This window comes from Felis catus, chromosome B3 (assembly GCF_018350175.1).
Source record: "Felis catus isolate Fca126 chromosome B3, F.catus_Fca126_mat1.0, whole genome shotgun sequence".
In the NCBI taxonomy this organism is placed as follows: domain Eukaryota; kingdom Metazoa; phylum Chordata; class Mammalia; order Carnivora; family Felidae; genus Felis; species Felis catus.
This window is the reverse complement of record NC_058373.1, coordinates 114,200,381-114,227,155: the sequence shown is the minus strand read 5'-3', so window position 1 is coordinate 114,227,155 and position 26,775 is coordinate 114,200,381. Positions and strand designations below refer to the sequence as shown.

Here is a 26,775-nt window from a genome sequence, read left to right as displayed (position 1 = left end):
GGAAATGGAATGATTAGGGTTGACTATTTGAATTGGAAGGCCCAGAAAGTCTTATCATCCTGCAGGGCAGAGGTCTGGGACCCTAGTCTCTGAGGGACAGGAAGGTCCCTGGGAAGAAAGAGAGTGATATGAAACACTTATGATGGAGGAAGGACCTGGGACTTTCAGGGGATTTTTATCTTCTCCTTCATGTCCCCATCTGTCTTTCACAGCCTTGGAGCTGAGAAATTCCAGCTTTTTACAATTAAGGGGAGGAGGAACCAAAACTAGAACGGGCAGTCATGGTACGGACCTGCCTCATGTCTGGGTGGCCAGAGGTGAGAATAATATTTTCAAAGAACTAGCAGATAAAGGACATGGATGCAAGCGTACCACAGGTGTGGCTGATTGGACGGCAGAGAACCGTAGAGTCTTGTCTTTCTCCAGCTTCTTGTTGTTGTTGTTGTTGTTGTTTTAATTTGAAGAGTGCAAGGGTGTAAGTCCTTGCATCTTGGGTTCGGATGGTCTGAGTTTGCACTCCGGAAGATGCCACTTGGAAACCTGGTCCCACCCCACCTGAAGCCCACCAGCCCCGTGGTTCCTGTACCTGCACTGACGCCAATGGGTTTCCCAAAGAGTACACGACCAGATTTCTGCCTTTTGGCATCTCCTGCGGCAGCTGGGGAGGTAGCATGGTAGCCTCCTGGGGGTTTTTGAAGTGCGTTGTGATACATAATGTTAGGATGGTGCCTGGCACTAAGTAGGTTTTTTACGTTAATATCATCACTGACACCACCATCCTCCTCCTGCTCCCCAGACTCGAGTTGGTTGAATATGGAGATTTGCCCGTAATGCCATAGCTCCTGGCAACCTCCTCATGTTCGAAGAGTGTGGGAACAGGGCACTGGTCTGTGTCTGATGGCTAGCACTGCAGTGGGTCACAAAGCAACAGCAAGGGGAGCGGCCAGCTCAGATAGGGCGCTGGAGATGAAAGTCACCGTGTTTGCCTTTCCAAAGTGCCGCTGTGTTCCTGAAGGCCTGCAGCTTCCTCTGCCCTGCTGGGTTTTTTTTTTTTTTTCTTCCCAGTTCCTCTCAGTGATATCTCAAGAGGCAAACTTCCAGCACTAACAGGAGGTCTTTTGTTCTCCTTTTCTTTAAGTGGACTTTAACCCAGTTACGACAGATGAGTCACTGTAAAAACAAACAAATAATACTACTCCATTTTCTTAAAGCCTCTTCCATGCCTGCTGACAGAAAAGGGGGAACCTGATACTGCGCCGGGCCTTTGCGGCTTCTCCCTGTCCCGACCTTCTGGAAGCACAATTCAGAAGAAGCTTCCAGAACACAGTGGAGCCCAGCACTGTGGAGCTGTTCGGTGAGGCTCTGGCTTGTCTAGAATTGCATCCGACTTGGGGTGGCCCAGGGGCTCCGAGGAATTTTGGTCTCTGGACAGTCTTGGTTGGGATTTACACTCCTGGATGCAAGTACATTCTGGGCTTGCCTCCCTTTACACATTAGTTTCTTTAAATGTGAAACAGGGTTATTAGACACCATGATTTTATCAAGAAGGACTTTGCAATAGAATATCTTCTGCTCTGTTAGAAGACTCCAGGGCATGCTAAGCATATAAGTGCAGCCTGTATCCGTTCAATAAAAGTTCACCAGGCACTTGGGAACTGGGGTTGCATAGATGAGAAAGACTCACCTCCTGCCCCCAGGTAGTAGACATGTAAATAAATGAATACAGTGACTTCTGATACAGGTAAGATGTAACATGTACCAAGGTGGGGTAAGAAAGGCAATGGCCATTCAATCCAGAAATTTTGGGAAAGTCTTCTTAAAGAAGATGGCATTTGAGCTGAGTCTTAAACTATGAGTAGATATCATCAGACACTCTGGGAAGAGGGAGGCCCATATGGCAGGGAGAGGGAGCAAGGGGCATAACCAAAGGACTGAAACCCATGACAAGTTTGACCCCACAAAGTGCAAACCCTCTCCAATCTTTGTCCAGGCATTTTTGCATACATGCTTAAGTACAGCTGGACACTCAGTTTCCTAATAAAGAGCCATCTCTGGATGAACATGCTCAGGACTCTCTTCTGAGATGTCTTCTGGTTGTATCAAATGTTAAGGCCTATGTTGGGCCACTAGTCCCCAGATTCATTGCTGAAGAAAGCACAGCTATGGCTCCTGATGGGTGATGTGGCACATGTTCTACAGAAGATTGTCACCCACTGTGTCCTGACTTTCTGGAGGTCAGATGCATAGTGAGGTACACTCATGTTCACAATGAAAACATCAGCCTAATCTCCTGGAAAACTCCTACTCATTATTAACCCCAACTTACAAATCTTTTTCTTCTTTTTTTAAAAATTTTTATTTATTTATTTTGAGAAGGTGGGACAGAAAGGGAGGGAGGGAGAGAGAGAATCCCAAGCAGGCTCCACTCTGTCAGCGCAGAGCCTGACATGGGGCTTGATCCCATGAATTGTGAGATCATGACCTGAGCCAAAACCAAGAGTTGGATGCTTAACTCACTGAGCCACCCAGGTAATCCCCAACTTACATTTCTTCTATACTGTGAAGAGCTTCCAGAAGCTGTGAGTAGAACTTACAACACTTTTCTTTGTGCACCCATGGTTCATTTTTCTTACCTTGATTTAGGCTTTAATTATAACCTATTATAATTTCTCAGTTTCCCTGAGTGCCCTTATCTAGGGCTATGAACTCCTGGAGGGGATGGTAGATAATGTATAGTATTCGGTTCATGTACATATAAGGTGTGTTCAATAGATATTTGTTAAATGGACACGTGAATGAATGAATGAATGAATGAAGTTTGAGTTGGTGTGTTTTGCATAGTCTGACAATGGTATCAACAGAAAGCTTCACCTTCATCATTTTTTCACAGAGCCCGATGTGGGGCTTGAGCTCATGACCCTGAAATCAAGACTGAGCTGAGATAAAGAGTCGGACATTTAACCGACTCAGGCATCCAGGCACCCCATCATTTTTGATAATAACATGGTAGGGCCTAAGGATTTCCTACTGAAAGCATCACTTTGTGCATTACTAGATTTCTCATCCCTGCAGCTACTTTCACTTGAAAACTTAGATTTAGAGTCAGATGGAGCCCACCATGGGGTTTGAGGGCAAAGGGGACCCTAGTCTATTTTTTCAAGCTTTACTGCTTTAGTCAATCCTGGGAACTGAAACAGTAGGATCTTTAGTTTAATCTGTTGAGTTTTCATCCCCTGAAATAGAATTCTTTACATTTCTGCATCAGTCATGTGAAAAGCGAACATCTCCCCATCTTGTGATCTGGCAAGGATAGAGTAGCATAGATTTCCTTCCAGGGGGGTCAGGCTATCCCTTTTCCTTTCTTTTCTTTTCTTTTCTTTTTTCTTTTCTTTTCTTTTCTTTTTTCTTTTTCTTTTTCTTTTCTTTTCTTTTCTTTTTTCTTTTTTTTTCTTTTCTTTCCTTTTTCTTTTCCTCTCCTCTCCTCTCCTCTCCTTTCCTCCTCTCCTCTCCTCTTTTCTTTCTGTCCCTCTCTCTCTCCTTCTCCTCCTCCTCCTCATGCTTCTTCTTCTTCTTCTTCTTCTTCTTCTTCTTCTTCTTCTTCTTCTTCTTCTTCCTCTTTTTCTTCTTCAGAGTCTTGGCAAGGGCTGGAGTGGTGGGAGCCTTACTTCACAGGGTAAGTGCTCCTCAGCTGGCTCTTCATTATTCTACCATCCTAAGATGTCCCCAGGCAATCAAGAGTAAAGGACACAAAATGAAATCAAGGTGGGGCTGAGGTGATCATAGGTACTGGATGTGCACCTTACACTCAGTGCACAGCCCAGCCCAACCTCTGCTTGTTTCTCTGCTTTGGGCCCTGCTTCAGAACTCAGGGCCCTGCTTCAGACCTTCTCTCCTGGGACTGGATGATGGCTTTAAAAGGATGAGTAAAAAAATTCCAGGAACAAGCTTGGTCTCAGACAGTAGCTAGTTAATTACTTCTGAGAAATGGAAACCTTGGTCTTCTGATATGTGCAATGACAGGCACAAGAGGAATTTTCCAATACAAGAGAGGCATGAATTTTCCAAGGACAGGCTGACTGAGAAAAGCCGCCATCTGACCATACACCGGAATTAGGTAACGTGCTCCCCCCTCACCGAGGTGGCAGGGATGACCAGCTGGAACAGCGAACCAGGAGCACAGTGGCGCTTCCTGCTACCTTCTAGGTGTGTTACCAAGATCTGCCACTGACAGGAATGGTGACCTCGGGACAGCTGGCACACTCGTACTGCCATATCCTGTGAGGAGAAGGGGACAATCTTGACTATTTTGCTCGGAAACGAGGTAGTGATAAGGCACAGCTAAAACTGCATAGGTTTTTAAAAGTCTGCGGCAGGCATGGTGTGCACCAAGGCCCGTCTCTATTCGGCAGCAGATTTTACAGTGGTCTGTTTCTTTCCATGACATCAGTTATCACTCCCTTTGTCCACCTCAGTCACCCCTCTATGCGTGACGCTGTCCTGTGAGCCAGCAAACAACACCCAGCTGTGTCAGTCCCATAGTTTTGTTCTCTCCAACTCCTTTCCCCGTCCTTCCGTATAGGGACAAGGGTCACGGTTCTCCCCGGGCCTCCCCTTCTCACGGTGGCAGATTTTCAAAATTCTAAGGGATAAGGTACTGTAAAAAGGCCCAGGAGAAGGGATGAATCACCCTCATGTTTGAAAATCCACGGAGCAGCTGCTGAGGTTTGTAATCATCCTCTGTGAGCCCCCATACACTTATTTCAGATCTCTTGGAGACGTTTGTTCCTGATTAGAAACAAAAAATGGTTTTTGTACCATTAATTCCCAGTGTCTGGTGGAAACAAGGCCTTTCTAAAGCTGTTATGGTCAGTGAATAATTCACCTTGGTGATGTTGCTTAGGACATCAGCTACTCTGTGTGTTTCGCTTCATAAGTATCTGTTGTGGGAAGGGCTGAGAAATTTGAATCTCCAAAATAAAATGGAGAACGGACATGGGATAAGAAACTGGAAACTCATTTTCTGGCCTCTCGGATAATCTTTTTTTAAAATATTTTCCCCCAGATTTTGGAATAATATTTGTTCATAGAAGAAAATTTGAAAAAAATAGAGAAAAAAAAAAAGGTCAAGCCAAATCTTATTATCCGGAGACAACACAGCTAACATTAAAAAAAAAAAAAAAAGTTTGTTTTTGACAGAGAAAGAGAGCAAGCAGGGAAAGGGAAGGGGGAGAGTGAAAGGGGTCAGAGGATCTGAAGTGGGCTCTGAGGGGCTTGAATTCACGAACCTCGGGATCATGACCTGAGCTGGAGTCGACGCCTAACTGACTGAGCCACCCAGGCGCCCCACAGTTAACATTTTTATATATATTCTTCCAGTTAAGAAATATACCCAATACTTTTTTCTTACAAGACTGCTATGTTCTGTCCATGCTGCTTTATAATTTGCTTTTTCCCCTTTAATGATATGTTGTGAATATTTTCCCATGAGATTAAGCTTTCTTCTAGGACATAATTCTAAAGACTGCCTACTATTCCATTATACAGCTGTTTGTGTAACTAATACGCTACTGGTGAACATTTAGGTTGTGTCTATTTTTTGCTATTTTAGGTAATTTAATGTACATGCTGGGACACTAACTCAGGCTGCTCCACTGTCCTGGTCATAACTCACGTAGTCTTTCCCAAAAGGCATTGGTCATTTTGTGGGCCAAAGAAACTATATCATAGTTGACTTCATGACCCTTGCCCAGAACACATGGACAAACTTGATTTACTCAAACAGATTAAGCCCTGGAAGTTCTCTTAATTCCACAGAAACACCCACCAATGTAAAAAGACAGTTGTGTCCAACTCATTTATTCATAAGTGCATTATTCCAGACAAAACACGGTCCCTTGTTTGGCTCCCCTTTAACTCTGGTCATCTTTTGACAAGGAAGACAAGCTTCGTGTAATGGCAGAGCAAGCTTGTAAATCAGGAGAGGCAGCTGGGAGCATGCATTCTGGGGTGAATCACACATCATTCTGAATCATACTCCATGTTTAGTTATTTCCGGTGTCGCTGTTCTGCTTCATTAAAGCAGGTAGTCGTGAGGGGAATAGCATAAAGGCACAAGACAAGGCTCCCAGCAAGCCAAGGGGTTAACCGAAACACTGTGGTTGGCTAGGGTAGAGGAGGGAAGACTTGGCCACTAAAGCAAACTCCCAGTTGAGTATTTGGGGCAAAATCTAGGCCACTGGTTCTCAGTTCAGGAAACTCAAGCTGCCACCTGGGGTGTGAGCCTTAGATGCCTCCTGTTTCCATATGACTGGCACTTCAGCCCTGCAGGAAGCCCCAGAGGAAATAGGCTGCAAGGTGGAAAGGACAGGTGCTTCGCGTCTGGGAGACTGGTCTGGGTGAGGCAGATCAGCAGAATCACCTCCCATGCCATCACTATTTCTCATTTTAAAGCAAAGTCTAGACCCTCTTGCCATCTCTGAGGCCTGAGGCTTCCAGGAGAGGCTGGTAGAGGGAGAGAAGGAGTTGAAGGGGAATGGCACGGGAGCACACATGATGGCTGAAATGTGCAAAGTGTGAGAAATTAAAAATCGGTAGGGACGAAATTGCAGTACACGTGCTCACACTCACTCGCACATTCACTCAGTTTAATGGTGTTTCTGGGAGAGGAAACTGGTCTTCAATGTCTGCAAAAAGTCTTGGAGTGAGCTTTCAAAAGACAGTGGGGGTGGGGAGCTGAGAGATCACAAGATTCCCATCAGGCGAACGTGTTTGTCTTACCTCCCTTCTCAGCTTCTCTAATACATCACCAGACACCCCTGCCCAGTCTGACAGTCCCATGGCCACAAACAGCACCCCAGTAAGCCATCCCTTTCCCAAGCTGAGGGGTCTTCTGGAGGTTGGAAAGGATTCTTTCTGGGCTGCTCCAGCTCTGGCTGATGAGCTCAGCCATCTCCTCTTCTAGGAAAGCAGGATGAACTTCTAGGAAAGATTTCTTGCAACAGAACATGGTTGCCTTCCACTACCTCCCTCAGCCACCCTGGTCTTCCTTCTAGGCTGCACACTGATGTGGGGGAAGTTTATAGAGGGGATGCTGGGAATAGACCAATATTCCTGGCCTGGGTCATTGAGGGGCCAGGCAAAGGCAGCAGAAGCCCGTCTTCCTGCTGATGATTGGACACCGTGGCACCATATAAATGCCAGCCCAGAGAATTCTCCACCTCCAACCAGCCGAGGTACCAGGCACCTGCATCTTGGCCTTTGGTAATTAAGGAGATAGAGCCCAATGACCATTTGCCAAACTTTTATACCAAGGATGGGAATTCTCTCTGTCTCATCAAATTTCATCTTTCCCTCTCCTAGAAGCCTATACAGGGACAGGCCCCTCACTGGTTCCTTCTACAGTTTTCTTCTCCCTACCAATCGGACAACTTGGTCCTACCTGCAACCTCTGTCCACCTCAGCTTCAAGGATCCCCATGTGATCCTAAGCTGATGAGAGCTTGAGAGCCAACCCAGAGAGCTGACTATGGGGAGGCCCTGCTCTGAGGGCATCTCATATAGTTATTCATAACAGTAGTTATGAGGAGTTCTCATAATAGTTCTGTGGGATGGGCACTGTTATCCCCATTTTCCAGATGGGGATACTGAGCCCAGAACGGTTCATTAACTTGCCCAAGGTCACACAGATCGAGAGTGGCAGAGTGAGGATATGAACCTGGCAGCTTGGTTTTGGAGCTCTGCTCTTAAGGCCACATTGCAGATGGAAATAAAAGAGCTCTGTTTCTATCTGTCCTGCTGCTGTCCTAGATCTGACCGTGGGCCTCAGTCTGACAACAGGATTCTGTCTTGCTCCTGTGCTTGCACTCTTGATGTAGAAGCTTCTTGGTATGCCCATTTCTCTAAGATATCTTAAGATACCCTATTCTTACCATGCCTCATTGTCAAGTTCTGGAATCCCACCCTAAGGCCACGCTGATGGTCATTGCTAGACAATGAGATTGATGTCTTTCTCAACTCTGGGTCCCACACAGAGCTCCTAGCACAGTGCCTAACACACAAAAGGTGTTCCATTTACATTTGCTAAGAGAAATCAATGTCAAATGCTCTGTGCCTCAGTTTCCTCATCTATACAATGACAGCATCATAGAGTTTTGTGAGAATGAATTCGGTGAATCTAAGTAAAGCACTTAGAACAACGTCTGGCATGTGGCAAGTGCACTATAAGTGTGGGCAGTCGTTATTGTCCTTACTATATGCAGGTGGAGACCATTCTGGTGCAGACTTTGGGCTCTGGGTCAGAAGCTGGGATTCAAATCCTATATTTGCCACTTATGAGACCTATGATCTTTGGCATTTGACCTAATTTTTCAATGCTTGTGTTCACACTTAAAAATTACATGACAATACTTGTACCTTACAGGGTTTTTTTTAAGAATTAAATGAGATAATACACGCTAAGTGCTTGGCACAGAAAAGATATCACTAAATGGTAGTCAAAAAATGATTAATTATACTATTGTGATATTTTACAACTCAGATGCATATGTTTAAAGCATTTTGGGTCACTCAGTCTTCTTATGACAGATTCCTCTCTTTTTATAAAAAAATATGATTCCATAATTCTATACATCACTCAGTGCTCATCAAGATAAATATAGTCTTAATTCTCTTCACTTGTTTCACTCATACCCCTCTCTCCTCACCTCTGGTAACCACCAGTTTGTTAAGAGGCTGTTTCTTGGTTTGTCTCTTTTCCCGTTGTTCATTTGTTTTGTTTCTTAAATTCCACATATGACTGAAATCATGTGGTATTTGTCTTTGACTATTTCACTTAGCATTATACCCTCTGTCTCCATCCATGTTGCTACAAATGGCAAGATTTCATTCTTTTTTGTGGCTGAGTAATGTTCTATTGTGTGTATATACCACACCTTTTTTTATCCATTCATCTGTTGATGGACATGTGGGCTGTTTCCACAATTTAACAATTGTAAATAATACTGCAATAAACATAGAAGTGCATTTATCTTTTCAAATTAGTGTTTTTGTATTCTTTGGATAAATACCCAGTAGTGGAATTACAGGATCATGTGATAATTCTATTTTTAATTTTTTGAGGAAAGTCCATACTGTTTTCCAGAATGTCTGCACCAGTTTGCATTCCCATCAACAGTGCATGAGGGTTCCTATTGTTCCACTTGCCAATACTTGTTGTTTTTGTGTTTTTGATTTTAGCCATTCTGACAAGTGATATCAGATTGTAGTTTTGATTTGCATTTCCGTGATGATGAGTAATGTTGGGCATCTATTCATGTGTCTGTTGACCATCTGTATGTCTTCTTTGGAGAAATATCTATTCATATCTTCTGCCCATTTTTAATTGGATTATTTGTGGGTTTTTTGGTGTTGAGTTGTATAGGTTCTTTATATATTTTGGATACTAACCCATTATCAGGTATGTCACTTGCAAATATCTTTTCACATTCTGTTAGGTTGCTATATAATTTTGTTGATTATTTCTTTTGCTGTGTAGAAGCTTTTTATTTTGATGTAGTCCCAAAAGTTTATTTTTGCTTCCCCCCCCCCCCCCCCTTGCTTCAGGAGACATATCCAAAAAGGAGCTGCTACAGCCAATGTCAGAGACATTGCTGCTTGTGCTCTCTTCTAGGAGGATTTGTTTGTTCGTTTGTTTGGTTGGTTGGTTTCAGTTCTCACATTTAGGTCTTCAATACATTTTGAATATATTTTTGTGTATGGTGTAAGAAAGTTGTCTATTTTCATTCTTTTGCATGTAGCTGTCCAGTTTTCCCAGCACTATTTGTTGAAGAGACTGACATTTCCCCATTGCATATTCTTGCCTCCTTTGTGGAAGATTAATTGACCATATAATCATGAGTTTATTTCCGGGCTATCTCCTCTATTCTGTTAGTTTATATTCTGTTTTTGTGCTGGTACCATTCTGTTTTAATTACTACAGCTTTGCATGTAGTATATCTAAAATTTGGGCATTGTGATACTTCCAGTTTTGTTCTTCTTTCTCAAGATTGTTTTGGCTACTTGGAGTCTTTTGTGGTTTCATACACATTTTAGGATTGTTTGTTCTAGTTCTGTGAAAAATGCTGTTGGTATTTTGATGGGGATTGCATTAAATCTGTGGATTGCTTAGGATAGTATAGACACTTCAACAATATTTGTTCTTCTGATCCATGAGCATAGAATATCGTTCTTTGTGTTGTCTTCAATTTCTTTCATCAATGGTTTATAGCTTTGAGAGTATAAGTCTTTTACTTCCTTGGTTAAATAGATTCCTCCCTTTGATATTCAAGAAACACCTCTTCACTTCTCTCTCCCTTTCCTTGAACACACCACACACACACACACACACACACGTGCGCGCACGCATGGACACACACCCCACTACACCTTGCCCTCGCAATTATGGTGCCATTAAGGCCTCTAGGATTTTGCCATTCCCCTGTCAGCCCAGGAAAGCAGGGCTACATCTTTATTGCATTTCAATGTTCTTGCATGATGGATATTTAGTCACATAAACTTAGTCTTCATGCTAAATATAAATTAAGCAAACACAAAAAACTATAAACAGATCATCAAAACTGCTGAAAAACCCCTCCAAGTCATGACTCCTTTTTAAAAGTGTGCACTGGGACAATAAAACTATCTTATCTCACTGGTTTTTGGTTGGTTCTTGAAGTCCTGGAAAGCATCTGTTTCCTCACTCCTGGTACTGAGGGGACACAACATCCCAGCCATTTGGAAGGAAGGGTTTGGCCAGGTCTCTCAGGAAATGAGACCTTCAGAAGACAGGGAGAGTAAGCTTCTCTTAGACCATCTGCAAGTCACTTGCTGCCTGTGTCTGTGCCCAGCTCCACATAGTCAGTCCTAGGGAGGCAGGCAGTTTCCCAGGGCACCATTTCTCCAGGGGGATCCACTAGTGACAGGAGAACTGTGTTGGGCATCTGAGTGGCTGGCCAATTACTTCCACATCCCCAGGGTCAGGGTTGAGAGACTCAGCTAGAGGAGTGTGGCCGCTGTTCAGTACACACAGCTTCCCCAGCAGACCTTGGTGTGCAGGACTGTCATTGTCCCCCTCCTACTTTCATGCCTTCTTCTTACCTCCATTCCCCACCACCCTCTCATGTGTCATCCTGCTATTGGAGCCTAAGTTGATTCCATCATTGACTCTCCAGGCAGCCTCCCCTAACCCACTGAAAGGACAGTGCTGTGACTCAACTTCTAAACACAAACAAGAACCAGAGTTTAACTTGTCTTAATAGGAAAGAGGAAGAAGGGTCACAGATGAGATGTATATGGCAACACTACTATGATGGGTAGAGGTGGGGGCAGTGGCTGCCCGGCCCTTCTCAGGTGGGGGCAGTCATCTAATGAGGACTTGATGGGGTTTAGCTCAGCCATCCTCCTACTGTTCCTCTGGAAAGGCCCCTCTGTGTTGAGAATGTTGGACGTGGGACATTCTGAAGCCTCCACCTTCCCCCATGGTCAGTATCAGAATGGCTCCCAGTAGTCTGTAGTAGTCGATGGTTAGCTCAGTTATGACCATACCCTGAGAGGTGAGTGTATGAGTGTATCACTAACCTCTTAGGTAGAAATGTTGCAGAGACATGGAGAAATTAAGATTGGATGGCCCATCAAAGGCTGATGTCAGGTAAGGCAGCAGGTGGTGCTAACATTGAAGACTCCAGGTGGGTCTGTCTATATACCCAGTGGGACCACAGAGGAGAAATCTAGGCCCATTTCTCAGTCTTGGGAGGCAATAAGGGGACCTGGACCCCAGGTGCCTTTGACATTCACAGGCCCTGAAATGAGGACCTGAGGTCTCCGGGCTTTCTTTGCTGTGGGAACCAGACTCTGAGACAGGTGATCCCAAACCCTGAAGGCAGATGAACGTGAATACCCCGCTATTCAGGCCGGCTGGGTGGGATTACAGGTCTTGATGTGAGGAGTGGCCAGGCTGGTTTCAAGCTTGTGACCTACCCGTGGAAGACTGGTTTCGTTTCGTAATAACTGTCAACTTGGCCCCACCTGGGTCTTCATGGACTGGCTGGCCAAGGGAGTTTGAAGAGATACATAGCCATGGGAGCCTTAACTCTCACTCTATCACCTAGCCCAAACCTTCCCCAGCCCACAGAGCCTGACACATACAGCGAGGCCCACTGGAGAAATGGGCCCGAGACCGAGGCTGGCATGAGCTTTCAGAATCAGCATCTGGGAGGACACACCAATCAGTTGTCCTGGGGTGACCTGGGTGGGGACAAGCAGGGGATGAACGTGAGGTGAGGGAGGAAGCAGGGAAGGAGGCTTTGAAATGGGACGAAGTGAAATAACTGTTAGAGCCATTAACAAATATACACCATGAGCACAGATCTGAATGCATCTGGAGTGTGTGTGTGTGTGTGTGTGTGTGTGTGTGTGTGATTTGAAGAGCTAAAGAAAAAGGGGGAAAAAAAGTCCTTTCTATCCCCGTAACCATTAGAAAGAAAATGAAGTCCAAATTGCGTTCAGGGCTGCTGGGACAGAGGAAGAGAAGCAAGAATGGAAAAAACAGGCCATAAAGATGCCAGGGCTGCTTAAGCAGAAACATCTGTTGAAGTCATAAGACTCGGGCCTGGTCAGGCTTCTAACAAACCCAGGAAGAGGAGAGTCTGTGCTGGCTCCGGACGATCCTCGTCCGCCCCACGCTGGGCCCCTGGGACCAGCATACTCGCAGAGGAGATACCTTCTCCAGGGCTCTGCCTGGGTCTGGCTTCCACCAGGAGAGGAAGAAAGAGGGAGGGGAGGAGAGGCATACCCAGGTCAGGAGCAGTTTTGAGCATGTATTTATTGAAAGCTTTAAACTCACTGGGGTAGCCTAGTGAGCTACATGTGTCAACTCCCACAGCTAAAAAAGAAAAAATGAAGGTGGGGGAGGAGAGGGGCAGTTGCTGACCTGCACAGGAACGGGGAGGCTGTGCTTGCTGTTTGCAAATGAGGAGGCCACTTTCTTATTTGTGATTTTCCGCCTAGGCCAGCTGTCTAAGTCTCACCTCTTCCAACAACTACAAGAACGACAGCTAACATGTAGTGACCATATAGCTCTCTCTGTACCACGTTCCCTATAAGCGTCATCTCACTTAATCCTCTAGCCACCCCGTCATCCCTGGGTCCCTGGGATGGGTACAGACTTGCATGGTGTCTTCAGAATTGCCATCCTAGGAGGAAACTGAGGCTCAGCGAGGTTAGACAAGTCGCCCAGCCGACCAGGTAACCAGTGAGCACATTTCAAGGAACACCCTCTCACAGTCCACCAAAACGAATTTGAAAAGTAGCATCGGCCAAGTACAGCTGGGAAAGGAGCTGTGCAAAATGAGCCCAGGCTTGGTGGAGACCTCACGGCCCCAACAGGCCCCTGTGGCTTGTGCGTCCCAGCGCTCTGTCACCTTAGCCCGGCGAAGCAGAGGGAGCTGTGGCCGAGAACACATCAACACAGAACAAAGGGAAGTCGGTCAGGGCTCCTCCCCCACAAGGACAGAGCCGCATCGTCTCTCAAGGAAATGCAGAGATGGTAAAAGAAATGAAATCCAGACTCTCTTCTACTTGCTTGTGGGAAACAGTCAAAGTGCCATGTGTAAGACGCCATTCCCGAAGTCAGATGCTGTGTGCGTCTCCTCTGCCTCCAAGTCCCTCCTGACAGCCTGGCCCTGCCTGTCTGCATTCGCTCAGTTCCTTCACCCACCTCATCCCGCGGCGGAGGGCAGCTCACCGTCCTCCTTTCACATGGGGTGGGGGGAAGTGGGAGGAACTGGTGATGAAAGGCTACAGCTGTTGGTTTGGGGGTTCACAGTCAGGGGTCCATAAGTCCTCCCGGAAGATACATAAGTGAAATAGCAAGACGGCCGGCTGAAGCCTCATCTCTGGGGTAGCTGATTTGGGGGAAGCAAATGATATTAATGTCCCCTGAGCAATCAACCCTGTGCTAACATTTCCTAGGTCGGAGCCTACTGGTGCCTCTGCTTTACAGGTGAGGAAACCAAAGCTCAGAGAGGGTGCTCAGTGTGCCCAGCGTCACACTCAGTAAGAGTGTGACGCTGGGCACACTGAGCACCCTCTCTGAGCTTTGGTTTCCTCTTACTGAGTGACAGAGCTGGAATTAAAATCCATGAGGTCAGAGACGCAAGCACGGGGATATTCTTCCCTCCAGTGTGCCTCTCGCCCTCCTGTGTGCCTCCAGTTACCTGGTTGTCTTGTTCAAACGTATTCCCTGCTAAAGAAGAGGTCTGAGGTTGGCGTCCGCATGGTGATGGCCATGTGCAGGCCTCAGGACCGCGTTTGAGGAACAAGGATCTATGCCCCGCAGCCTTTCTCAACCCATGCTATCCATGCCATTGGGGCGGCCACTTCTCTGCCTCGATGGGGCTTCGCCACTAGAGCAGATGGAAAAACCACCCGTGCAACCCAGTCAGCTAAAGCTATGCACCTAATTACTGTTAATCATTTCACTCGTCCCCATTACCGGGCTGAGCAGAAGAACCTCACCCCAGCTGCGGGGAAGGAAGGCTGCCTGCACTGCCTCAGTGAGGCACAGGAGCGGATGTCGGGACGGGGCTCCCGAGGGGGCTGGGATAAGACTTTGATACGATTCTGTATCTCAGGGTTGGGGTGGGGAGGGGAGAATCTATGTGATGAAATCTCCCTTTGGTTGGCCTCTCCCACGAGCTGACAGGAATTTCCTGTTCAAACCAGTGGAGGAACTCAGGTTTGCTCCTCCAGGGCCAATCATGGTGGGAAAAGGCAGAAAAACCAAGAAGGCAGAAGCTGTTTTTGTCTGAGCCCAGATGACTGGGGATCCTGGTTCTGCTCCATTTGTAGTTGGGGGAGGGTCTTCTCTGGCTTTTTTGTTGCAGCTACCTCCGGGCTGGCTCAAGGGTTCTGAGTACAGATCTTTCAGGAAGGCTGGGGTGACCTGCATTCCACAGAAAGGAGGGGCTGGGAGAGGCTCTGGCTCAGGTTTGCTCCAGAGCACAAAGACAGGCTCGAAAGATAACCCAGGAAACCCAGCCCCTTTGGCCCCCCCTGACAACACTCCTTCTTTCTGGTCTTTCGACAGACATTACTGAGGGCCTCCTAGGGCAGGTGCCCAGCTGACGCTACAGGGAACGGAGACCCAGATTCCCTAGCTGTGGCCCCAAGGGAGCTCACAGCCAGAGGGAGCCGATTTTTAAACAGATCACTGGAGTTCCATGTAGTCAGTGAAGAGGAGAGGTGTGTCTGCAGCAGTGGGGTTATAGGCTCTGGGTGCATATTCTCTACCTGGTCGCCCAGGCACGCAACCTGGCTTTCCTTTCTCCAAGGGAAAACCGTCACCTCTTCCAGTCCACTTGCCCACTCTCACAGCCTTGCAAACATGGGTCTTCTTGTCTCCTCTGGCCAGCTTCCACCTCCCCTGACACCACCCTTTTAGAATCCACTGGACACCTTGGTGAAAACCAAAGACACATATGGGCTTGTGCACCAGCGGGCATCTGGAACTTTTCAGCATGATGACTGGTGAGGTCGTTCCTTGAGAACTCTGCAAATGTTTGTGTTGGTCAAGAATAAAGGTGTGTGTGGAGGGGAAAGGTCGGGTCAGCCCGGGCAAGCAGAGGAGGGGCTGGAAGTGGCTGCTGCAACGGTCTGGTTACCAGGGGCTTGTTACCACCCAAACTCCAACTGTCCTATGCAAATGGCAGCCCTTGGAATGGGACAACTATGGCTCTGTCCCTCCACACCAGCCTTAGAGAGTGGGGATCATAGCTTTTCTCCCTCTTAATTATCTTCTCTTCCTCGGGCTAGGAGGTGATGGGGCTGAGGGATGGGGGTTGGGAGGAGGACTGATTGCAGCAGATTCACCATTAAAGGAAACGCCTAATGTGCTGTGGATGCCTTGCAAGGCGTGATGGGGTCTGCAGCGGACGAGCAGTTGCCTTGGCAACGCTAATGAAAAGCAGGCCTGGGAGAGGTCCAAGAACCCCCATGGGTTGAGTTATCTACCCCCTCTGCTGCTCCCCTCGCCTCCCTACCACCAGCCTCAGATCAAACTCCCAGAATATTTATAAAATCTCAACCAGAAACAGAGAAAGTCAGCCGCCCAGCCAGGCGTCTGCCCACGTCCTTCCGGAGCTGCTCGGGTGACAGTCTCCAATGTGGCTCATTATTCTAGTTTTCTTCCTTGCAGGGAGCAGGGCAACCAGAGCGAGAGGGAGAAAAGAAAAATGTTTACTCTGCCCTATTCTGGCGGATTTTGACTCGGGGAATTTACTTGGAGTTTAGCGGCCTTGTTTTGGGCAGGTCACCCTGTCCCTAGCCACTCCCTGCTCTCTTCTGTCCCCGATCTGTTTTCTGCTTGCTCCCACCCTCTGTGAAAGTGGGGCTCCAACCTAGACCCTCCACTCAGTTACTGCCTGGCTGCTTACTCAGCCCCTGGGAAAGTCAGAAGATGTGAAGCTGGGCTTCCAAAAATGAAAATGCAAGGGATTATGGGGATTGGTAGCAGGAGGAGCTGGCCCCGGCCATGGTGGAGCAGGAATTAGGCTGGTTCTGTCTGGAGAAAAGGGGAGACAGCAGGGAATTGGGGCTGGCCTGAGAGAATCTGGGTGACTTCTGACCATCACTCCTTTCCAGGTGGTTAGTAAAGTGGATAGCAAAGAACTTGAAAAACATAAGGTATACAGAGGTGGGCTGGAGCTCTGGACTCTGTCCTGCCAGTCAACAGGGAGGCACCATTTGTCAGTAGATGAGTATATCCTGTGATTGTCTTTCGTGACTGCCCCATCCTGCGGGTGACACAGACTTCCATGTAGAGAGGCAGCAGGGAATTGTGGGCAAGTCCCAGTTTGGTTCGAGAGGGTCGAGTGTAATTCCAGCAGATTCAGCCTGGCTATGTTATAAAACCTTTCTCTCCCTTGGTTTTAACTTAAAATACAAAACACAAAACACAAAACACAAAACAAAACAAAACAAAACAAAGGTTGGACTAGGTGGTCTTTAAGACATTTTCTAGTCCTATGATCTTTATATAACAAGGAAAGGATAACAATGTCATATGATATAAAGTACTACCATGAATATAATTCATTTCACCAAATGTGGGGTCCAGGTGATAACTAATACAAGTAAGAAAGCAAGGGAACGATGAACAGAAGGTATTGGGAAACTTTCATGGGGGTGGAGCCTCAAGTATATTTTGAGGATGAAAAGGATTTGGACAGAAATAAGCAGAGAGTTGAATGGGAGGGGAGGCGGTGGTAGATGAGCAGATGTTGGGAGCAGGGGAGGAGCCCAGGGGAGGAGGTGAGCTGGTTGGAGTCAAGGTAGGTGTCGGGAAACACGGGAAGGTAAGGGTCAGCAGAGAAGGCTGGGCCAGAACATGGAGGAGGAGCTGAGTGGAGGGAGACAGAGGCTTGCTGGAGGCAGTGGGATGGCGCCTGCTTCTCTGGAGATCAGTGGACCTGCTTTGAGTGACTCCCATCAACACCCAGCAGTGAGAGGTGGGAGGAAACCAGGTCAGTTAACCGGAGGTCAGAACCCTAGGCCACCAGCTCCTATGGCCTCAAGGAAGCTTCAAGGTCTGGCTGAGGGCTCTGACTCCCCAGAGACAGTCCTTTTGTCACCTTTCTGCCAAGGAAGCCAGCCAAGTGGCACAGGCTGGCAGGGATTAGAGTCGGGGAGTGTGAGAGGAGGAACACAAGCTCCCACTGTGTCAGGAGTGTGAGACAGTGATACCTGAATGACGCCGAGGCACGAGGTGTCGGGCAGAGGCCTAGCTGGGGACAGGGAGGCGCCTGGGCATCCTGAGGGCACTTCTAGGAAACCTCTGGTGCTCCTCCTTCTAGTTTTCACTGGCCTCCCTCACTCCCACTAGGCACTTGCCTCAGCCCAGTGACGAGAGTGGCTAACACAGTAAGTGTCTGCTCTGGCTCTCCTCTAACTACGGCCCAACAGCTATGGGCCAGGTGTTCACAGGTTACAGGGCCATTTCCCCAAGAGCCACAATGCCCTGCTGCTGGACCTTGTTTTAGGCACTGGGCTCCTGGAGTCCCCTCCCCAGTTCCCTGAGCTTTACCTCAATGCCAGTGCAGGGCTTGAACCTAAGTCAGTCCTGCCAGCCAGGGTGGAGTGTGCCACTGCTGTGCGTACTTGTGGACCTCATGGGGTGACCAAGGGGTGGCTTTTGGGAGGTATGTAGATGTGGAGCTTGGATATGTGGGCTGGGGGTCACACATGTGTGCTCAAGGTGCTTCCTAGTGCCAGATGGAGCTGGGGTATGAAGCCAGCCCAGAGCTGGCTCTCCACAGGCCATCACATTCTAGTGTGAAACTCCAAGGAGTCCACCAATTCTAAATTCAAATTTCACCTTCAGGATGTCATGAAGGCGTATTTATCACCTTGAGAGATGGCAGTATATTATATTTAATAGTTTGTTAGCTTAATTTGCAACTTTCAAATATTTAGACATATAGAAGCTGGCCTCCACTGTACTCTTACCTGGACCCCCAAATGCTAGGGGTGGTGGGTATCTACATGTCCTAACCTGCTTTACAGCCTGTCCTCTGACTTAAATGACACTAAGAGTCACTTGGTCCCTGAAGAGCTCATGCCCTCCTGGCAGGCCTACAGGTGTCCTAAGCAAGCTTGATGGGAAAACCCAATGGACCCAAGACCTTGGCAAATCACCCCCTGCCCTGCAGCCAGTTCCAGGAGCACAGCAACACAGAGTCTAGACCTGCAGAGAGCCCTACGCTCTCCCAAGTGTGTTTTGTTGGCCTTTATCCACGAGGCTAGGGATCCTGTGTGAGTGGGCAGGGCCTGCCTCACAGGAAAGCAGAGTGGGCCCCCATGTGATTTTGAGGGAACCCGCAAGACCTCCTTGGCCACCCAAAATGCCTGCTCCCCACCTACATCCTTTGCCACCATCAGTGAGTCCTGAAATTTCTTTATAGGTGCCAAAGCCTCCCAGTCACTTCCGGGTCTCTACTCCGTGCCTCTGTCAGACTGATGGTAATACTAAGAATATGCTCCCCACCCCATCTTAAAGTTAGACTGCTTGACAAAGAAGGGCCTGAGGATCTGGTGAGAAGTGACCCATACCTTCTCCTTCAAAACCACATTGTCATTGCAATTACTAGTATAGAAATGATTAATGCTCATGGGAAAGATCACATACCCTACAAAAGGGTAGAAAATGAAAAGCAGAAGCTTCTGAGCCCCAGCTGCCCTTTTCCAGAGGTGACCACTTAGATACACTCGCTTGTGTCCCTCATAGACATAGTCTGAGTATATCCAAGTCTAGACCCTCATGGCCTTCCTGTCTGCTACCTGAGATTTCCAAGGGAAAAGGATACAGAGTGGAGAACAGAGCCATGCCTAGAAAGAACCTTCAAGAAATGGGCCTAGTTGGAAGGCACCAAGAGACGGGAATGATAGTGAGAAGGAAGCAGCGATGTCAAAGAGGGGAGAAGAAATGTGGAAGAGCATAGCATCATGGAAACCATGAGAAGGCATGGCCTCATGAATGCTGTGAGGGAAGGCAGTGGAAGGCATGTGTCTGGGATGGCAGAGGGCTCAAGAGGATGAGAACTAAGTCACTGAGGTGACTGAGGGGGTTGTCCAGTGGAGCTGCAGGGGCAGGAAACAACCCACACATATAGCAGGGTTTTCTCCATGCTGGTCACTGTTTTAAGTGCTTCCCATGTATTAACTCATTTCGTCCTGACAAGAGTCTCCATTTGCCGATGAGGAAACCGTGGGGCAGAGTGCTAAGTATTCCAAAGTCTCACAGCTAAAACAAGGCAGGGATGGGGTTTGAATCCTATAAGACTAACATGTGCTAATAACTACACCCCAGCCAGACCATAGCTGGTCTTTGAGTAGGAGGTGAAGATATGGTGCCAAGTCGTGAGGCCTCCCTGACATGGCCTCCATCATGTCCAGGGCTGCCCATAAGGTGTCCGTGTTCACTGTCTTCCAGAAGACTGAAACTGAGGAAGAAGAGGGGATATATCAAAAGGGGAAATGAGAGGATCCTGGAGACCAGGCCCTGTTTTGTCTTGGGACAGTGGGAGCCAGCAGAGGCCTCAGAAGGGTAGCTTAAGTGGCTGCTCTGGAGGAAATCAGTGCCTCCTGGGATGGTACATATCAAAAGCCCCCTTTAAAGCTCCATGCTATGAGGTACCTGGGTGGCTCAGTTGGTTAAGTGTCTGACTTCGGCTCAGATCATGATCTCACGGTTCGTGAGTTTGAGCCCTGCATCAGGCTCTCTGTTGTCAGTGCAGAGCCCGCTTTGGATCTTCTGTCTCCCTCTAGCCCCTCCCCACCCCCACACACACTCAAAAATAAATAAATTTTTTTTAATTAAAAAAAAATAAATCTCCATGCTTGCCCTGCTGGGCCCTTTCCTTCTCCCCAGTCTCCAATCCCTGTTGCTACCACTCCCAGACCTCTTCTGCCCTCTCTTCCTGGGCAGATGGTCTTGAAAAGGCTCTTTGCAGATCTCTGTGCCCTTGACTGTGGAGGCATGTGCCACCTGTAGCAGCCATGAGCATTTGCTCCCTTGAGTTTTCTTTTCTGGGGTGCTCTGGCAGTGGGCTCGACCAGCCCATATGGAAAGGACATCTGTGGGGAACAGGAATTTGTGCCCCACACAGCAAGCCCAGTTCTATCTAGGTGATTTGGGAGTTGCTGATGTATTTAGAAATCATGCAAATAGCATTGCCGGATAAAATACATAAAACCCAATGCAACTGGGATTTCAGACAAACAAGGAATAATTTCTCAGCATAAGTGTGTCCCAAATATTTTATGGAACATACTTACACTAAAAAAAAATTCACGGTTTATCTGAAATTCAAACATAAATTGTGCTCTCTATTTGCAAAATCTGGCAATGCTACCCCCAAACACAAAGCTGCAGTGTATCTCCCAGAACTCTATCAAAATGAAGGCCAGGATGGTGCTATGCCTTTGATCTAGTGGACCTGCTTAAGTCTTTGTCCTCTAGGAATGAAAGACCTCTGAGCTGCTTTGGTTCACTGTCTGAGAAGCTCAAGTGCCAAGTTAAGAGGTCCCTCCTCCAGCCTCTTCTGGTGGGAGCCTACATCTCTGTGAGTGGTAACCAGCAAGGGGCAACGAGGGAGCTTGGCAATTTGGAAGTAGCTGGACAAAGAACAGGGGCTAGTTCTTCACATGAGAGGCTCCAAAGTGACTTGTTTTCAGACCCTTGAACTTTCAAGGTTGAGGAAGGCCATGTGTGCAAAGGGAAATGGTGGTGATCTCACTGGAGGGAAGCAACCTTACAACCCAGATCACTGAATACCTCACTACTTCCAAAAGCTAGGAAGGGCAGAACACAAACCTATTAGATGTCCCTCAAGTGCACTCGCCTCTCCTTTCTCTTATCTCCCCTGGATCTGCCATGTGTTGGAAGGCACATGGTTTGGGGCACGATGTGTAAATCCAGACCACCTTTCCTAAACTCCTTTCTGAATTTTGGTCGTCGTGATCCTGTGATCCACACCTTCCAACTCAGTCCTGGAAGGAGTCACTTCAAGGCCTTTTCCCTATGAAATTGATATTCTTTTTTTTTTTTTTTTTTTTTTTTGGAAAGAGATTCAGGACCTGGGGCTCAGATATGAAGCTTTGTTTGTTTATTTTTAACTAGTTGTGTAGCAGGTTGTGCATGAGGTTGAACTTGTAGATTCTGCAAATCTCTGTGAATGCTGCCATGTCACACTATCCATGGAGAGAAATTATTCATTTTTGCTTTCTTTGCTTTCACTGTGATTAACAGTGAGTTCTAACAGTGATAGCCACATTATGTTGTGTGGGGAGCAACGTGTTTGATGCCAAACACACATCACAGAATCAGGAAGGTCAGTGTGTTTTTCAGGAGTTTGCCTGATGGAAATGAGCCAGCTTGAAGTCCTACAAAGCAGCAGGCACACCCAACATTCCCTCTGAGTTGCAATAATCTAGGCAAGAGATAATGGTAACTTTGACCAGTGAAACAGCAATAGAGGTGGTAAGAGGTTGTTGGATTCTGGATTTACTCTGAAGAAATTGCCAACAGGATTTGCTAATGGGATAGATGTGGGGAGCGAAATCCCCAGAGGAGGCAAGGATGACTTCAAGGCTTTTGACCTGAGCAGTTGGAAGGATGGAATTACCCTTTCCAGATATGGGGGGGGATGGAGAGAGATGCATGTTGGGGGAGGAGAATCAAGGGTTTGAATCTGGATATGTTAATCTGCACATGCCCAGTAGATAGCCCAGTGGGGGTGTCAATTGGGTGCTTAGCTGTGCAGTTCTGGAATTTAGGGGAGAGGTCCAGGCCAGAGATTCCATTTGGAAGCTGCTAGCAGATGGATGTCATAGAAAGCTGTGAAACAGCACGAAATCATGGAGAGTGAATGAAGATAGAGAGGAGAGGAGGTCTGAGGACGGAGCCCTGAGGTCCTTCTCTGCCATTCACCAACAATACTGAAGAGCTATGCTCAGTGTTCAGTGAACAATCAGGTCACTCAGAGCAAGGACTGGTTCCTTTTGGATGCAGGTTTTCTAACTCAAGAATAGAGTGATGGCTGTAAGGTGGATTGCAAACCTGTTCTATTGGACCTGGAGGAGGTATTCAGGGAGATGGACGGAGCTTAGTGTCTCTACAACCAAGTTTCCACTAGTGAAGCAGGCCAGGAGATTTATGGTGTGCACAGTGGGAGCCCCTCCCAAGGCATGGAAGCTGGGCTATGTAAGTAGGAGATCTTGAGTGGAGACAGTGGTGTTCTGAGGCTCTGTGAACCTGAGGTAGGACCAGACAATGTCTCATGAAGGGTGTCCCAAGAGGCTGGCTATGCTTGGACAGTTGGTTGCTATAGGGAAGGGTCTAGGTAGATGAAATTAGAGAAGGCAGAGAGGAACCTTCTAGGGCAGTGCATCAGAGAGTGGACTCTGCACTCAGGCTGATGTGGGCTCAGCTTGGGCAAGCTACTAAGCCATGCAATCAATAAGATGCTTAGTTAGCATCATGCCTGCAGATGACCAGTGACCCATGAACGGTAACTGCCAGTATTGTCATGATCACTCATGATTTTAGGACACTGTGTCTATGTCCAGGCCTATTCAGACAGAGATTGGAGGGTAGATTTCAGAAAAAGCAAAGACAACACACCGTCCCTCTAAGACATGAGTCCAGTTTTTAGAAAGAGTTATATTGAAGTTTTACCTTCCATGCAAGGAGATTTATTTTTATGAATCTAGGAGCAGCTTCCTTACTGAGAGAAACATGTCTTGGAAGAACTTGACTGTCATTAAGAACACTTTCTTATGATAAATGTTGGCCGTTAGCAGGTACTTTCACAGGTCTGACGTGTTTCTTGATAAATACAAATGAATAAACAACTAAATGAGACCTAAAAATTGGCCATTGATTTTAAATATTTAATTTGTTCCTATAAACCTTGTCAATAAAACTAATAAATCCAAAAAAAAAAAAAAAAGAACACTTTCTTTGTCTCCAAGTGTGACAAGAAAGGGAGAAAAGCAAAGCGAGACACTCCAAAGCACAGAACCGGAAAGGTGGGGCAGATGGACTGAGTTGGTCACTTTATTAGCAAAGAGGCTGACCTCAGCTGCAAGACACTAGGGAGGTACCATCCGACACATTCTTTTTAGAGGGAGGATTGGAAGTGCATCCTGGGACCAGCCTCACCCTTTCATTTTGAGAGGAAACAGGTGCCTGGAGCAGGGAAAGGTCTAATGGTTGGTGGGCAGAGGGCTAAGACCAGGTTGAGGAAGGCAAGAAGCTGCAGAGTAGGATCCAGGTGAAGTGGGAGGAAGGTGTGAAGGGTGGAAGGTAGGAACTCTGGCTTATGGTCTGGGATTTAGAACCCCATGGCAATGACCAGCCAAGGATTTGATTTTTTATTATTTTTATTTTTTATTCTAAAATTCAGAGGAACGATGAGTAAAATCACAAGAATAACATTTTTGCATTTCACTGTGGAAGCCTCTAGACTAAAGGAGTGAGGATTTGTCTTTGGTTATTCCTTTTTAACGCTGGGCCTTCACTTTTAAAATGATTAAAATCATGGGTGATTGGGATTAAGGACAGCACTTGTGATGCGCACTGGGCATCGTATGTAAGTGATGAATCACTAAATTCACCTGAAACTGTTAACTAACAGGAATTTAAATAAAAACTTGAAAAAGAAAAAAATAAATGAAATGATTAAAATCATAGGGCCACAGGACAAGAAAGGCCCAGTAGCTTTGGAGGGACAGCCAGTTTCTTCTGTTCCCACAAGCCTGGACCATGCAAATCTGTTTCCTTCTCTCCTTGTATCATGGTGTCTCTTCTTGAGTTACAGTCATCATGGAGATGAGTTTGGTTCTCTGGCTTTTAGGGTAAGGGTCAAGGCCTGAAAAAACTTGGGAGCCAAACTGGAAAATCTACTTCCCTCTCCAGAACTCCCCGTCAGCTTTTAAGTTCTTTCTGTTTATGCAAGTCTTGGAGAGGGCATTGGTCTCTCGTGTTTTGACATAGGCGCTGGCCTCTCAAGCTTGCTTTTCAGTGAATCTCAGCAAACCACAAACAGAATGGCCTGTTTATTCCTCCTTTATCCAGAACTTTTTTCTAAATAAAAGAAAATTAAATGCTTTCTCTTGCTTTTGAAATATACGCACACTGAGATCTGTTGTACCAAGGCAGTGGTGAGCTTGGCAAAGAAGCATGTATTCTGAGCCAAGAGAGAGTTCACCCAGCCCAGGCCCACCTCTGACCCCTTGCTGGCCCTACATTGTGCCCCCGCCCCAAATCAAGGTCCAAACCAGATCTTGCTTGCAACACAGGCAATAGAGTTCAGAGGAGTAATACTGATCTAATTGTTAAGTGGCAAGGATGTCTCCTACCCAGCAGCTCTAAAGTACTGATACCCAGATGCTTCCCTAAGAATGCCTTCCTGAATCTCTCAGGGCTAGTGATGCCCACTGCTTTAATGTCTCTAAAAGGTAAGACTTGTTCCTCATCACTAGCTGCCATGGAAATGATGCCAAGAGACTTGCTTTAGAACAAGGGTTTTAAGCTTCACGCATCCTCAACCTTCCTGCGAGGGTCTTGATATCTCATTCCCCAAAGCCTGGAGATCCACAGAGGATCAAATTGGCTCCCTGGTGGGCAAACCACCCGGTTACAGGGGTAGCTGCTGGTTTCTAGAATGAGCAGGGCAGAGGGCTTTGGCAGTTGCCTAGCCATCCTCTTTGGGATAATCCCAGCTCAGCAAGAGGGTGTGTATGTGGTGGGGAAAGTAATAGGATAAGAGACATAACATGTTCTGAAATTTAGCAGGCAGGGTTTTGAGATTTGGTAATCAATTTCAACTTACTAAGTGGGGTCCCAAACCCAAAGAAGCACCCACTGAGCTTATTTCACTCCAAATTAGCTAGACCCCAAACCTTTGCAGGTTCTCAGTCTGGGGGAAAAAATGGAGTCCAGGGAGCTCCAGAGAGACATCAGAGGGGACTTGTGTAAGTTTTGGAGTTAGATAGACCCAAGTTCAGATTCTGGCCACACTATTTAGAAGCTACATGAACTTGAGCAAGTCATCAAACTTCTCAGAGACTCAATTCCTCATTTTCCAGCTAGAGATAAAAAAAAAACATCCTCACAGAGTTCCTGATTCAGTAATTTTGACAGAATGCTCCTGGCTGAGAAGCTCTCACTAAGGAAACACATCAAAAGTCCTTACCACATGACTGGCACAAAGCAGATGCTCAATAAATGGTATCACTTGTTATCTAAGCCCAGTCCTATGACTTCCCATTTAGGAAATAGTCATTCTTGAGGAGCTTCTTGGGAGCTAAGGTCTTTTTAGTTCAAGACTTTAAGGCAATTAGAAAACCAGTCAAAGACACATTTTCCTTTTCTCTAACCTCAGAGTGGGTTTAGACGAAAAGACTTCCCTTGCCCTCCTGCCCCTTTGACCCCTTGGCCTGTTTCCCCAGACCCCCCACATTCAGCAGCTTGAGACAAAAATCCCTGACTAAACTGGCAGGCTTTCACCACTCTTCGAAGACTTCTGGAATTGACTAATGAGGTCATCATAGGTGTTATTTTGCCATTAGCAATGAAAAAAAATTGATAGGGGAAACATGCCCAGAACCTGGTACCGTGGGGGTCTCAAACCACAGGGCTGTTTCAGTAACACGCTCCTGTTCACTAGCCCAAGGTCCACTGACCATTAGGCAGCCTGGTGTACTCAACATGGAGGTCTGTACTCACTCCAGCAGCCCTCTGGGTGCTACCCACACAGGCTGCTAAAGTACTGGATGGAAGGATAGGAGCTCTCTTTTGGGAGAAATTAACAATGATTTCTCACTTCTATTATTTTAAAAAATGTCCAGTGGGTGGGACATGGTTTTGAGGGCTGAGCATTTGACCTGTGTGGCCAGTAATGCTGTTAGTAAAGATGTAGCTGCTTATCATCCCTGGCTTTCTAGAGAGGGTGAGGGTAGAGGAAAAGCTGTGGATTCCCTTCAACAGGTGAGTGAGCATAGTAAATAAACAGATGATAGATAGATAGATAGATAGATAGATAGATAGATAGATAGACAGTAGAGCAGTCAATGAGAATACAATATTGACCTTAGCCCAGAAATATGTGCTCCATGATCTTGTTTGCCAGACTACATGGAAGGAACTAAGCACCAGAGTGAAGCTAAATCTTTATCTGTGAGT

At 46.8% G+C, this 26,775-nt stretch overlaps 1 protein-coding gene across 2 annotated transcripts in view; it reads right to left on the bottom strand.

Moving 5' to 3' along the window:
- Positions 1-3,616: 3,616 nt before the first annotated feature.
- The window catches only part of RAD51B (RAD51 paralog B), a 687,198-nt gene continuing 664,039 nt past the window's right edge, over positions 3,617-26,775 (bottom strand). For both annotated transcript variants that reach the window (XM_045060114.1, XM_045060116.1), the window contains one exon: positions 3,617-4,275. In XM_045060114.1, coding sequence (XP_044916049.1) covers positions 4,209-4,275 — 67 coding nt within the window. In that variant the 3' untranslated portion in view covers positions 3,617-4,208. The remainder of the gene's footprint in view (positions 4,276-26,775) is intronic.